The sequence below is a fragment of the Prinia subflava genome, chromosome 2 (genome assembly GCF_021018805.1).
Source record: "Prinia subflava isolate CZ2003 ecotype Zambia chromosome 2, Cam_Psub_1.2, whole genome shotgun sequence".
NCBI classification, from domain to species: Eukaryota; Metazoa; Chordata; class Aves; order Passeriformes; family Cisticolidae; genus Prinia; species Prinia subflava.
The window spans coordinates 46464992-46479342 of NC_086248.1; the positions used below are offsets into that span (position 1 = coordinate 46464992).

General features: G+C 41.1%; 1 protein-coding gene across 5 annotated transcripts in view; it reads right to left on the minus strand.

Annotated features, from left to right (window-relative positions):
• FYN (FYN proto-oncogene, Src family tyrosine kinase) overlaps window positions 1-14351 on the minus strand; it is a 139499-nt gene that overhangs the window by 19031 nt on the left and 106117 nt on the right. For 3 of the 5 annotated variants that reach the window (XM_063389828.1, XM_063389825.1, XM_063389827.1), the window contains 5 exons: window positions 12233-12382; window positions 9737-9901; window positions 5310-5489; window positions 3481-3557; window positions 3225-3378 (listed from right to left, as the gene is read on the minus strand). In XM_063389828.1, the coding sequence (XP_063245898.1) occupies window positions 3225-3378; window positions 3481-3557; window positions 5310-5489; window positions 9737-9901; window positions 12233-12382 (726 nt within the window). Of the gene's footprint in view, window positions 1-3224; window positions 3379-3480; window positions 3558-5309; window positions 5490-9109; window positions 9266-9736; window positions 9902-12232; window positions 12383-14351 lie in introns of all 5 variants that reach the window. The other 2 variants (XM_063389829.1, XM_063389830.1) reach the window with 2 other exon arrangements.

The following is a 14351-nucleotide window of genomic DNA, read 5'->3' on the forward strand; positions in this document are numbered from 1 at the left end:
GCACTCTAGCCCGCTGGGGCTCAAAGCATCCCCATCTGTTTCCTTTCAAAATATTTAATCAGAGACAAAAGTGACAGTGGGGGAAGGGAGTCAGAGATCAAGCGAAGCTGGAGAAAACCACCTCTTCCCCACGCCAACCATGAGCTCTGTACTAACACACTTAAGCCAAAAGAAGGATGACTGCTGAGGAGAGTGACCAGAGACTTTAATCTTCAGATTTTGCAAGAAAAAACATTTCCTTTATCCCACAGGAGCTGCCAGTCTGGAGCGCTCCCCGTTCCCCTCCCCTCTGCTGGCCAGGCTTTCCTCCTGTGTCAAAATTCCCACTGAAGCAGCAGTCAGCTAGATAAACAGAGCACTCCCCAGATGCATCCCCTTGGAGGCTGAAGTAATAGGTCATGGGAAACAAGCAGAGGCAACCATTTCCTCCTGATACTGTGGTCTCCAACAAGCATTGCTCAAACTGAAGCTTAACTAAAGAAGCCAGAACTGAATTCCAGTTAAAAAGAAATCCAATTGGGGCATTAGAAACCATGTTTCTCCTTCAATAAATTAAAGGTCTTAGGAAGCCCGGTTAATTGCAATGAAATGTAAAATGAGTGTGTGCTGCTTGGTCAAAAAAAGCACCCCTTCCTACTCCTTAAGAAAGGGTCAAAAATATTAACGAAAGGAAAACCTTTCTACATGATGCCTATGGTTACAGCTCTTTGGGTCTCTCTGTTAAGGAATTCTGTAGCTCTGAAGGACTTCAGCCTGACTCAGAGGTCAGGAGAAAGAAGTATTGACCATTGCCTTCAAATATGGGGAGGATGGGTGACTTTTCCATACTGGCACCAGGAGATGAAGCCAGGCAAACATGACTCAGATCTCCAGATCATCAGCAATGCATTTTAAAAGCCAAACTAATTCCCGGACACTTTTTCCTCTATACAAGTGATTTCTGCCATGAAATAAGAGCAGGAGATACCCACAGCTATGGTCCTTCCCCCTGCCAGGCTTGGTGTTATACTTTTCTCAAGGTTTCTCCACCCCAAATCCAGTGATTTTTATTTAAAAATCTAAACTTCTCCTCAATATCAGTCACGCAGTTTTTCGCAGCTTTTTTAACATGTGAAGAGGGCAAAACTATTCTGAGATTTAAACTGAGAGGCAAACAGGTCATCATAGGATTTCCAAGGGATCAGGAGCCTGAAGAGAGATTTGGCCAGAAGTAGGTCACATACTTGTCAGTGAAAACAAATAATTAGTCATGTTAAACTATACATTGGGTGGTTTCCAAAGGGAACAAAAGACATGGCAGCAAACCAGGCAGAAATGGAGATAATATAGGACACTGTTTCAAAGCCATTTTGCAGACTGGATCTGCCTGCCTTGTTCAGGGAAAACTCTTCTTGTTTTGCACAGGGGAACAGCAAGCAGGCAGCTTTTCTGTCTACCAGTGCCTCTCCAGACACTCTTATTGCTCTAGAGAGAATGACACAAGCCTATTTATTTTCTAACAAGACAATTCCCACTCTCAGGCTGAAATCAATAGTAGTTAAGGCTCTGCATTAGTATCTGTCACGGGTTCTTCAAGGACCCCACCAAAATATTCAGGCCTCACTGTCTGACTGTGAAGCAGGCACCTTTTAGGGTGGATGCAGCCTGTGTCCACATCCCTGGGACTGGGTACTGCTGACAGCAGTTCAGAGGGGTGAGAACAGCTTGAGAGCTGCTGCTGCTCCCAGGCCAGAGCAAGGCATGCTGGAAACTCTCTGGCTCCTTCTGTCAACACTTAAAGAAAAAGTCACAGAAAGAGGTTAGCTGTTTCCTAAGAATTAATGACAAGGGTCCATGCTGAAGCAGGGACTTTGCCCAAGAGAAGCAACTCACAAGAAGAGGGAGTAAATGCAGGTTGTGAAGTACTTAGCTGGCCTGTGCTTTTTGGTGATGTACATTGGGGTTTAATGGGATCCTCCATGGCTTTGACACTGAAATGATGGAGTCACGTTTACCAACACATTGAGCAAGTACTACCAAAGTACTGCCAGCAGAAAGAGAACAAAACTGTAGCTCTGCAGCTTGGACCAACATCTGACAACTAGGCATGACTTGTAAAGAATAACTAAAAAGAGCCTGTGACATGACTCAGTTTGAACACACACGCTTTTTAGAAAAAGCTACAAAACTCTTGGATACATTTCTATAGTGTATCAGTGGCCCTCTGTGTCCAGCACGCTGTGTAGCACTGGAAAAATGGCATTTCTATTAAAACAGCTTTCTAAGAAGAAAGAAAGAGAGAAAGAGAGGAAAAGGGAGAAAGAGAGAAAAAAGAGAAAGAAAGAAAGAAAGAAAGAAAGAGAAAGAGAGAGAGAGAGAGAGAGAAAGAAAGAAAGAAAGAAAGAAAAAGAAAGAAAGAAAGAAAGAAAGAAAGAAAGAAAGAAAGAAAGAAAGAAAGAAAGAAAGAAAGAAAGAAAGAAAGAAAGAAAGAAAGAAAGAAAGAAAGAAAGAAAGAAAGAAAGAAAGAAAGAAAGAAAGAAAGAAAGAAAGAAAGAAAGAAAGAAAGAAAGAAAGAAAGAAAGAAAGAAAGAAAGAAAGAAAGAGAAAGAAAGAAAGAAAGAAAAGAAAGAAAGAAAGAAAGAAAGAAAGAAAGAAAGAAAGAAAGAAAGAACGAAAGAAAGAAAGAGAAAGAAAGAAAACGAAAGAAAGAACGAAAGAAAGAAAGAGAAAATGAAAGAAAGCAAATATAGTGCTCAGAGAGGCAGCTCCATTGCACAGTGGCACAACCCTTTGACTGTTTGAGATAAAGGAAGTAAGAATACTACAGGAGTGATAATAGCAGTTAGTAAATATTAGAAGGCACATTACAAAAGAAATATCCTACATACACTTTTCTGGATTACCACATTCAACTCTCATAACCAGTAAGTAAAATATCCTCTTTGCTATGGCACCATGAAGATCCTGTCTTTGCTGTCATGTCCAGCTGTGTTCTCACTCATCACCTTTGTTTCATTTTGGTTTGCAAAGAAAAGACACCAAAATAGAACATTCTCTTTAGGACATGCATTCAGCAGTGAATTTCTGACTAGGAGCTAATTTGAGTTCAGGATTTACCAAAAGCAGCCCCGAAGCATAGAAGAGAGAGCTTTTCAAAACCATTGAAAATGGTGAAAAGTGCAAGCTTTTCCACTCTCACCCTGTCACCAGAATGACACCAGTGCTACACCTGCTGCTGCCCTTACCTTGTCTGGCTGTGTATTCGTTGTCCTCAATGAGTCTCGCCAGTCCAAAGTCGGCGATCTTGCATATGAGGCCGTTGCCCACCAGGATGTTTGCAGAGCGCAGGTCTCTGTGTATGTAGTTCATCCGCTCGATGTACGCCATTCCCGCGGCCACCTGCCAGCAGCAGCAGAGACAGACCATGCGTTTACAACAAGCTCAGTACCTACATGGGTATAAAACATGGACACCTCAGGGCTCCATACTCTGAACACAGACCTGGGCCGCCATGTCCACCAAATTCGGTAACTTCAAAGCTCTTCCTTCTCCATCCTTTAAGAAATCTAGCAAACTCCCTGCAAATGAAGAGTTGACACAATAGAGAGATGTCAGGAAAACAACTCATCAGACTGGAGGTGCAGCAATATGTACAATATTAAAGACAGCAATGTTTCAAGTTCAAGGGACAGTTTCAAAAAACCCCATAATATCTCTGAATTCTCCTATTGTACTCGCTTCACTCTTTACATTGGCTTGCAGAAGAATGTGCCACTAGTACTATGAGAGTTGCAGGGAAAGGAAACAGGATTGTTTTAAATTTTCCTGACCATTACTGAGAAAGCTGATCTTTCTTAACTTTTCCAGTGCTCCTTAAAACAACATACCTGCTGCTCTCTAAAGGCCTCAGCTAACTGCAAAGCAGCAGCTCAGTTCCAAGCCACACAAGTTATGGAAGAAGTCAGATCCCAGCTCAACCTGCTCCAAAAGAAAGGTCAGCCTGGAGCCTGGTGAGCCCAAGGGGGATAGCATTAGCAAAGGCTGTTTTTCCTCAGAAATTAGTAGTGCTCCTCCTTTAGGTAACCCAGAACTAAACACAGCAGAAACCATTAATTTTAGAAGACAAAGAAAAGACGAAATGAACGTAACTTTAGCAAAAATTATAAGAACATCGCTTTCTCATGCAAGGAAAGACAAGAAAGTATCCTGTTGCTTTAAAAAAAGAGCCTAGGATGTTATAGCTTCTGTCCTAATATTGTATCTGAACAGAGAAATGTAGCAGTCTCCTTTAAATAAGGTCAGAGAAATGGTTTAATAAATAAAGGAAAAAGACAGATGATTAAGCATTTCTCCCTTGATAAATCATCAGCCTCAAGCTCAGATCCAAAGATGTAAAATGTTACAGTACAAACCAGTAAAGTAAGCCAAAATAAACCCCATACTTCAGAAGGGTTTTGAAAAGTCTTTATTTTTAAAGGGAAAAAGCATATGCTTGTCACTGAGATGTATGATTAAAATGTGAGTTAGTCAGGGCTTGGATGCCTCTGAGGAGGGAGGTGGGCAAGCACCTGCCAGGAAAATAAAAGTCAACTCCAAACAGACTGAAAGAATGCACTTAAAATTTCAGAGTGTATCCTCCAATGTACAATGAAACTTCCCTGTGAGAACTTACGTTTCCTATTTGGTTCATTTGCTTTTCCAAAACAAGCAGATTTTTTACTCTGCTCTCAGCACCCCTCCTGGAGATCTGATGGAGCAAAAAGCTTTCTTTTTCTCATTTTACTACACTGTTACCAGCTAAGTAGCTTAAGGAAGAGACAAGGGAGAAGAGGAAAGTGAAGGAAAAAGAGGAGGGAAAGAATAATATGTACAAATAATGTATTAAGATGATAATGGGGTGGACTCAAAGTGAAGTGTGATCTGAGAATGAGGTGCAGTGACAAGATTCAGGACTGGCTGAACAAAGAAACAGAAATCCTAGGCCAACAAGTAAATACTGAAAGAAGATGTCCTAAGAACTCTCTGATGCCAGGAAAAGCTAGGATCTTGGGAAGCAGCATATTGTATCATCAAATCTAGGAAATGCAAACCACTTGTCAGGGAAGTTCAGATGCTGATTCAGTTGGAATCAGCCTGCACCAACTTCTCTTTCCCCAAGGTTTTGGGCCCAGTTCATAGTGGAAATCATAATTCTTCTGAAGCCAGAGGTGACTCTAGTTTCCTATTCCCTCTCTTCTTCCTCTCATGCAGCCCACTGCACCTGCCTCTGTATCCCCATGGAGCACCAATAAAGAAAAAAATAGTATTAAGCACAGCAGTTCTGGCTTCACCTTTACTCATGTACTCTGTGACAATATAGATAGGCTCTTCAGATACCACAGCATAAAGTTGGACCAATTTGTCATGTTTTAGCTTCTTCATGATTTGGGCTTCCTCTAAGAAGGATTCTGGAGACATGGTGCCAGGTTTCAGGGTCTTGATAGCCACTTTAGTATTTCCATTCCACGTACCTACAAGCACAGAAACTTAGTTACATTAAAAATCTTCTGTTCCTTTTTCTGCCTGATGCCTAATGCAAGCAAGGAAAAAGTAGCAAGGACATTTAACATAACTTTTTTTTTTTTTTTAAATTGGTTTCCCTTATCATTATATTCCTCCCACACCTCCTTCATATTTTAGTCTTTTTCTGTTACACTGAAAAAATAATACTCCCACTGGCACTGTTGTCCTACTCAGACAATGTTTCCAGTGATCTCCACAGAAACTTTCTCTGAGTAGGAAACGTGGGGTTGCTGAAACCCATCTTTGTGTATTCCCTTGCTAACAAGTAATTGCTACAGACAACAACTCCAGTCACAGATCTGGACAACAAAACTGGTTAAACCAGAACTTCTTATTTGCAACACATTGTTTGGTTTTGTTCTGAGTCAGATGGAAAAAAAACCAAACCAACAACCTAAAAAGCCCCCCAAAAAACAAACACCCCCCCCCCCCCAAAAAAAAAAGCCAAAAACATCCCCCAAACCAAAACACCTAAAAAAACCTCCAGAGAAACAAATCCTGAATTGATTTCATTTTAGAAACACAGGTGTGTTTCCAAACTGAAATGTGTCTTTTCCCCTCCCCTCCTTATCCCCAGGAGCTGCTAATAGAAAATGTGGTGTTCCTGTCCACTTCAGTTTGCTCTTTACTTGTGGTCAGCACTGAAATGGACAAGTTGCATCATTTTTCAGCCATCACCTACCAAGCCTTCTGGAACACCCAAAAGCCTGCACAAGAACCTGGAGAGAGCTGGGGAAGGCTGACTCAGGGCATCCTCCAAGAGGTGGGGCTTCACTTGGGTATTTGCAAAGGGGAGGAGGAGGACTGGAAAGAAACCCAGAAGACCTATTTATGTTTACAGTGGTTTTTGTTTTGGTGTGGGATTTTTTTGTTTGGGGTTTTTTTTTGTGTGGGAAGGAAAAGGAAGGAAAATTAACAAGGGCAGAAATAGGGCTTTCCTGCTGCCTTCTGGTTGTCCTTTGCCAAGGACAGAACCCTGCTCCAGAGTCAGGGCTGACATGGCTTTGAATGTGATCTGTAGATAGGGAGCTGCTGTGTGATAAGGCAGAACAACACTAATGACTTCAGGAATAGATCACATTAAAAACTACTCCTCTGCACTTAAGCATGAGGATAACAGAAAGCCCACAAAGTACACAAAGGCTGTGTCATGAAAAAAGGTGACATGTAAAATAACCCAGTTTGTTAAAAGTACATGAACAGTAACAGTAACAGGGCTCAGCTGCTGCATGGGAGCTGGTTAGGCCAAAATAACTTTATCATGAGTTTTTGCAACCTACCAGAGTATAGACTGAGCCATAAAATTGGTCGTTTTTTGTGCAAATGCTCAGGTCCCAGGTCCACCTTGCCTGGCTGAGGCTAGCAGAAGAGCAGTGGAGGAACTGCTGCTTCTCACTTTTAAAGGGCAATCCCAAATGTCTAGGGAGGCCTGAGGCACATATTAATCCAAAGTGTGCAGTGTAAGTTTGGTTTTCATTATGCCTGGATCTCCTTCTGCCAGCTGAGTGCGAGGTATCACTCTACTGTCAGTGGGGTAATGCCTCGAGTTACCACCTCTGCTACCCCAGCACACTTCAGGACTCCTGAAGCCTTAATTCCTCTCAGTCCTTCAAACCAGAGCTGAAGCAGGACTTTGCTCTACTGGCACTCCTGTGTAAGCTGGGAAGATGTGGTTTTGCCTTTAATTTCAAGCAGGGTGGCCAAAATCTTTTCTGATGGGTTACAGGGATCGTGTTTTGTCTGGAGTCACTGAGGCTCCAGACTGCAGTGTGCCATCAGTCACAGCCACTTTGCAGAGGTACCACAAATTATATGAACCAGGAATAAAACCAGAGTTTCATGGGCACCAGAGTGGCACTAATAAAATAGGATCTCACCTTGTGTGTTAACAGGATTAACTGTGTACTATTGTAATAAAAATCCCAGGACTTGTTCTATTACCATGGAAGTGTTTTCAGCAAGTCTGTTCTAAAATACTTTGATGAGTTTCTCCAGTTTAAAAAAAGAAAACCCAACAAAAATGTTAACTTATCCTCTCAGCCCCGATTCCAGTTTAAATTCTTAAATTTTCTTGTTCTGTTTTGGTATATTTCTCTAATAGAAAAGTAGCATTTACTTCCCTCTGAATTCCTCCCATATGTAGTTAGTTACTACTTAATGTGGTTTTTATTAATTTTTACTGTGTTAATCTACTCCAATTTGGTAATGCTTCAGGGCTGTTAACATCTTTTTTAATATACATTAAGAAACATAATTTCATAATTGTAACAATAATTTTTGCATTTCTGACAGATACTTGGTACTGGTACTTGGCACTTGATCTCTCATAGCTGATTTTTAAATTTTTTTCACAGTTGTTTCTTTAACTCGTATTGGTTTAAGATCTATGGCACACAGACCTGACCACTAAGTATTAACATGAACTGGAAACTTGTTCATGCATCCAAGGTGAAGAGCAAGAAGGAGAAACTGCAATTATTTGGAAATGCCAATAGAAATGTAGGCAGCTTTCTTTGCAACAAGTCAACTGTAATTCTGTGAGATTCTATAAATTTCTGTATTTTTAGTCTATAAATTCTGTAAATCTCACAGACCTGCTGCTGTGCTCCTTGCTCTCGTTCTACAATGGGAAACAGCTGCAAGAACCCAGGAGAACCCACTGGTTGCTTTGGCTGTACATATTTTTGTGTCACTGCAACAAAAGGAGTGGTCAAACTGCCCCCTCAAATTTTTGTGAAGAAACAACATATAGTGATTCTTTATTTGAACTGGCAATTTTAGAGTCTATACAGAATGCAATTTAGCACAGAAACTGAGCCACATCTCATGAAATGGCCACTACATTGTGTTTCAATGCTATGGCCATACTAAGATTTATGTAAATTGTAAATTGCTTATTGTTTTATACGCATTAAAAGAATGAGTCCCATAATGGGTAAGTTAAGCTGGCCAGTGTGCAGAAAACAATGTCAGTGGATTTGGAAAAGGTCAATATTTCTGGACTTCAAAGTGGGGGTTCAGCTGGGCCTGGCAAGCTTTCCTCTGTTGTCCCTGATCTCTATATTGAATTACTGGGTTCTGCTGCAGACAGAGATTTCAAATAGGCTTGAAGAAGTGGATGCATGGGAAAGCTAGCTCGACAATATCAGCTTGCTGATATTTGCCAGTATTTTTAAACTGGGAGAGTGGATGGAAACATTTTCAGGGTCTGATTCCATCAGTGCTACAACACAGCAGTAAAGAAAAATGTCTAATTACCAGAATTATTTCTGGTTAGCCATTCTGCCTTACAGGTTTAGCATCATTCCTATTTAAATACCTAGCAATTGTGTAGTCACCCAAATGAACCCAATGCAATTAATGAATTTTAATGCCCTAACCTCTCATAACACTGTGTGCAAGTGAAAGGAAGCTTCCCTACAGATTACTGTATTTACATTTGACTGTTTCAGGCAATATAAACTAACATTTCTGGTCTTCTAGCTTTAAGATCTATACTTGAAATGTTTATTTCTGCCAAGAGGGCCTTAAAAGATCCATCCAAAGCAAAATATATTCTCTGCCTTACCACGCCACACTTCAGCGAAACACCCCTGACCAAGCTTCTGTTCCAGAAATAATGAATCACGTGCAACTTCCCATGCATCTTTAGCCAATCCAACAGTTTGTGGGGTATTATTCGTAGCAATCACAGTTAAGTTAAAACACAAACCATCAGCTTTCTCTATAGGAGAGGAAATTAATAAAAAAAACACACTTATAATCCAAAATTATGCATGCATTGAGAAAGATGGAAGGTGAGGGTCTCTCAGTGCTGCATTAAAGTTCATTTGCAAACACTGTTTTTTGGATGCTGGAGGTAAGGACTTCTTTTGTTAGCTTGCAGAAGAAGGCTTTTTGGTATAGCCCAGAGATTACTATGTGAGCCTTGATTTATTATTAAGACAGTGGTAATTTGTCAAAATCAAGACCTTCCAAGGAAACATGGATTTTCAGTTTTCTTTTGCCATCAATTATAGTGAAAGTTGAAGATTAAAGAATTTCAAAGTCAAAGACATGATTCCAAAGACATTTTTCCTAACAGTTTGAGCTTTACTGATTTTTTTCTTGTGGGTCACAATGTCCTACATTTTCACCTTCCATCTTGTAATCCCCACACAGCGAGCTATTTTAGAGTAATTATTTTGCTCCATACCCATCCATACTTCCCCAAACTGCCCATTTCCCAGTCTCTTGATCAACTGTAGGGATTCTCGTGGAATTTCCCAGACATCTTTGGTTTTGACAGACAGATCAGTAAGCCTTGGCATTCCTTTATGACAGGGGACTACTAAGCGGCAGCAAAGACCTGCAGCTCTCTCTGATGGAGCCAGAAGTGAAGCCAACAGCAAAGGAGAGGAAAGAAAAAAAAGTGTGACATGAAACAAATACAGTAAGCATAAAAACAATGCTACTCACAACAGCTGTTAGTTGCATACCACAAAGCATCCTGGCAGATTAGGAATTGAACATTGAAACATATTCATTTGAGACAGAACAGGAAATATTTTAGTCTCTGCACAGCCTGAAATGGAAGGTGACCACTATTGGTTTCTCTTGTGGACACAGGATTTCCCTCCTCCCACAATGAATACTGCATTAAAATAACCTCTTGAGTGACTGGTTTGCTATGGTGCAGCATAGCTTTTTAAAAATAATCTGCCAATTACAATCTGAATTGTTTCTGTACTGAGTAAAACAAACACGGAGAAGGTTAATTGCTTCTTTTTCTGAAAAGTCACAGCCATGAAAATTTGGTGGACTTTTTGTAGCCTGGGAAAAGGCATTTTCTATATTCCGCTCTGTGAAAATGAGTCTTTGTAGGTGTCATGCAAGTCTGATACTCTTTCTAGAGCAAACCTTCATTAGAACATGCAACCAGTCCTACATTGTTTGAGGCAGGTTCATGATATCATCTCTTGCAAAGCTTCACAGAAGACTGAACTGTGACAGAAGTCACACAAGATATTTAGGCAAGAGTAAAAACACTGATATATACATACATATGAAATACATATACACACGTATTGATGAGGAGTACCATGCTGCACAAAGCAGATTACAATAGAAAGCCTGCACAGAGATTTGTATCTTAAAGCAGGTGTAGCAGAGCAGAACAAGGTGGGGAAGTGCAATTGCACTCCAGACTCAGACATAATCTGTATTCTTCTGTGCAGAATTTCCTTCTGTGCAGGTGAATGGGTTGTTTCAGTGGCATAAGGTGGGCAAGCACTGAAGCCCCTTGCAACACCAAGCTCCACCTCATCAGCACAACTGTGCATTGTGGCTCTCCCAGAATTCAGAGCAGGCAGTTAGAGGGAGCCCTCATGGTCTGAGTCAGCTGGGGCTGGGATGGAACAAGGGCTCCTGCGTTCACCTGGGTCCTGGAGACCGCAGGGGAAACCTCTAGAGTGCTGTGCCATGCCTCCAGAGCTACCCTGCCTAGGTCCTACTGATTGTGCCTCCATGTTGCACAGAAATGGCTGCTTCCAGATCTATTTATTTCTGCATCTGTGCATAGAAAATATGCCACCCAAATAAGCTGACCACAGGAAATTAAAATTTGACATATACCAACTAGTACAGTGAGGTTGTAAATTATCTTCCTTATATGTGAATCTTTATACCTCATTTAGCTTGAAGTAGAGTCACCAGAAACAATTAGAAATTCTCCCTGGCAGCAAACACCCATCAGGAATTGGGTGGAGAAGACAGCCAGATGTCTAGTATGAATAGCATAAGAATACAGCAGACAGAATACAAAGAATACAGAAAAAATGCCCCACAGAGAAGTTGATTTCCCAAGTAAAAATTATGAAAAGTTTTTGAGCAGCAAGCATTTGGGGTAATCTGTTAATAATTTTATGAAAAGCTAAAAAAACAAACCCAAAGAGCTAATAATTCAAAATACAAATTTCTGCTTAAAAAAATGACCATGCTGAGAAACATGGCAATCTCCTGTGTAAGAACCAGTTGGGAGGCTGGGAGGGGCTGTGAAGTTGCATTTGTTGTACACCAATTGCCAGTGACAGCAGGATGTACTTTTGGGTGGAATAGTGCCTGCCACACTTTATTCACAGGAACAATAAAAAAAAAGGTTTGGTGGGTGGACACAAATAGTGTGTGTAAAGAAACACGCATATCGCCTTATTTATTTAACATAATTTAAATGTTAATACTTTGCACATAGAACAAAAATCCAGTGGGAAAATATATGTAACGTATGCAATATATGCAAACCTTTTGGCCATTGTTTGAGGTGACTGAATTCCACAATGCAATTCCTATTTGCTTTATTAGCAATAGTGTGCTGCAAAATGGCACATATTAACACTCACTTATTCACAGGGAATTCATGCTTGGAGATATGCAAGTCAAATTCGGTAATTCTGTTTGCTTAGAAGAGGGAGAGCTGACAAAACCTTTAGCACAGTGAAGTGTTAGGTTTTAAAAGCTCTGCTGCTGTGTCCTGTGAACAGCACTCAAAGACATTTATAACTCTAACGGGAAAGGGATAACAGAAGATGCATTACAACAAGCAGAAGTCATAGATCAAATGACTCTTTAGGGCATCTTACACATACATCAGCTCAGCAGCAAACACTTTTCTTTTAAAATACTTCAGAGTAGCATGTATTATCTGAAAAATTACCTGAGTAATGCTGAACCAGCTGCTGAAGAGTTTCAAATTGTGCCCGAGTTGTGATATAATATCCACCATTGTCAAGTTTACGAATCTTATAATGTTTGACATGATCTCCTTTCATATCATCCCAGTCTCGAATAGACAGGGAATAGGCACCTGTTCCAAGCAAAGGAGAAATAAAAAATTGTAATTAGCTTTTAGTCACAAAGATTTCAGTTTCCCAGTCAGTTTTTACAAAGTGAAAGTGAAAATGCTTCCAAAATGCTCACTGTACTCTGAAAAAGAACAAATTAGTCTAACACAATGAGATAAGTGTCAGAGAAATTCTGGGATGGTCACACCATGTCCCTTTCACAAAGTTCTGGAAAGATACGGGGGACTTCTGTGTAAATGAAAACTCACATTTTAACATTTACTGCTCCAGGCTGTTAAATCGACTTTTCCTCTTCTAAGTGTCAGGTTACATTGCAAATACTGTACTTTATGTAAATGCCAGTGGGTGGTAAATATCAAGATTTTCACAAGAAGCTCTGCAGATAATGACTATATGTGGGTAGTGTTGTTAACCAGGATGGATCCCAAACTTCTTTATAAACAACCAAATAAGCATAGTTTGTACACCACAGTAATCGGAAAGTAATATTACACCAAGACTGAGCATGAGTAGATCTGCACGAACTTCATGTTTAACTTCCCAAATCCATGTGGGGCTTCAGAGCTTACTAGTGGGATTCAGATGCCCTAGCACAGGGATTAAGTGCCATGTGAGATGCCTCAGGACATGCTGCTTGGCAGTTTTCCCACAGGCTGTCACATTTTTCCAGCCATGTGGATGCCCTGCAGGCATTTGAAGTGGCTCTGGATGCTCACGGCCACGTAGAGGAACCTCAGTTGATGGCCTGGATTTAGTTTTAGGTGCAGTGGTGGCAGTCTGCAGGTGGGCTGGGGGCTTGATTTAAATGCCCATACATAAACCTCTGGTGCTCTGAGGGCAGCTGTTTCCAGCCCAGTTTCCAGGAGTGTCACGGCACTGGGGTGTAATGCTGGTGTGGGCACTTGATGTCTGCAGTCATGGGCAGCTGAACAGGGCCTCAGTTCCCTGCTGACTGCAAAAACAGCAAAACAGCTCAGCCACCTACGTGGGGACCTGCACATTCAGGTGTCTTACTCTGGAGGACAGTCCTGTCTTACATCCAGTGACACACATATTGGTGCTCCACAGTGTCAACAGCAAAGCCGCTTTTTTACAGTGTAACGCAGCATCCAGACAAAAACATGGCCTGTTTCAAAGGCAGGAAAGAAAACAAGTCCTCACCCATGGCTCAGATGAACATTGTGTTTACTCAAGGGAATTTAGGCATTAAAAGGAGAAGAGGAAACTGTCGGCTGCAGAGAGCTCAGGAAGGTCCTCCTCTGGAGCCTCTGCTGCTTTCACTGGTAACCACGTCAGCTAGGGACACGAAAGGAAAACCACCTGCAAACAGTTTTGTATGACATGGAAGGTGGTCCCAGTGTAAGGTGTCTTTCTTGGATGTATCCTCAGGAAGAAGCCTCCTTGATCACATTAACCAACAATAGGTTACATTGGTGGGTGGCTCATCCCTGAGGGAGATGCAGTGAGCAAAACGCCTCCACCCTGACTCCAAGGACTTCTCAAATTCCCTATTGTTTGTCCCCTACATAGGAAGAAAAGAGCCAGCGCTTAAAACAGATGATTCTGGTTTATTTGAATGGGAGGTAGCCTCTAAGGAGTGTCAGGGGTTGTTTTTAGGTCTCTTTTTTCTTTTCTTTATTTTTTAAAATTTTATTTTACTTTTATATATTTATTTTGGTGGAGTTGGAGTTAGATGATCTTTAAGGTCCCTTCCAGCTCCAGCCTTGCTGTGATTCCATGACTTCTAAGTGTAGAAAAATACTGTTTTTTTAGGATAGTTTTCTGAAGTTCTCCCCCTGAGTCAGTACATTTCTCTCAACTAGGAGTTCAAAGCTTTTTGGTGATTTGCAAGCACATCTTGTGCATGCTTTGTACCACCACTCTGGGCTGTACATTGTCAGCCTCCTTTCAGAATTTTCCAGCCAGTCTTCTCCACCTCTCCATTTTTGAGTTTTGATCCACTGGCAGCAG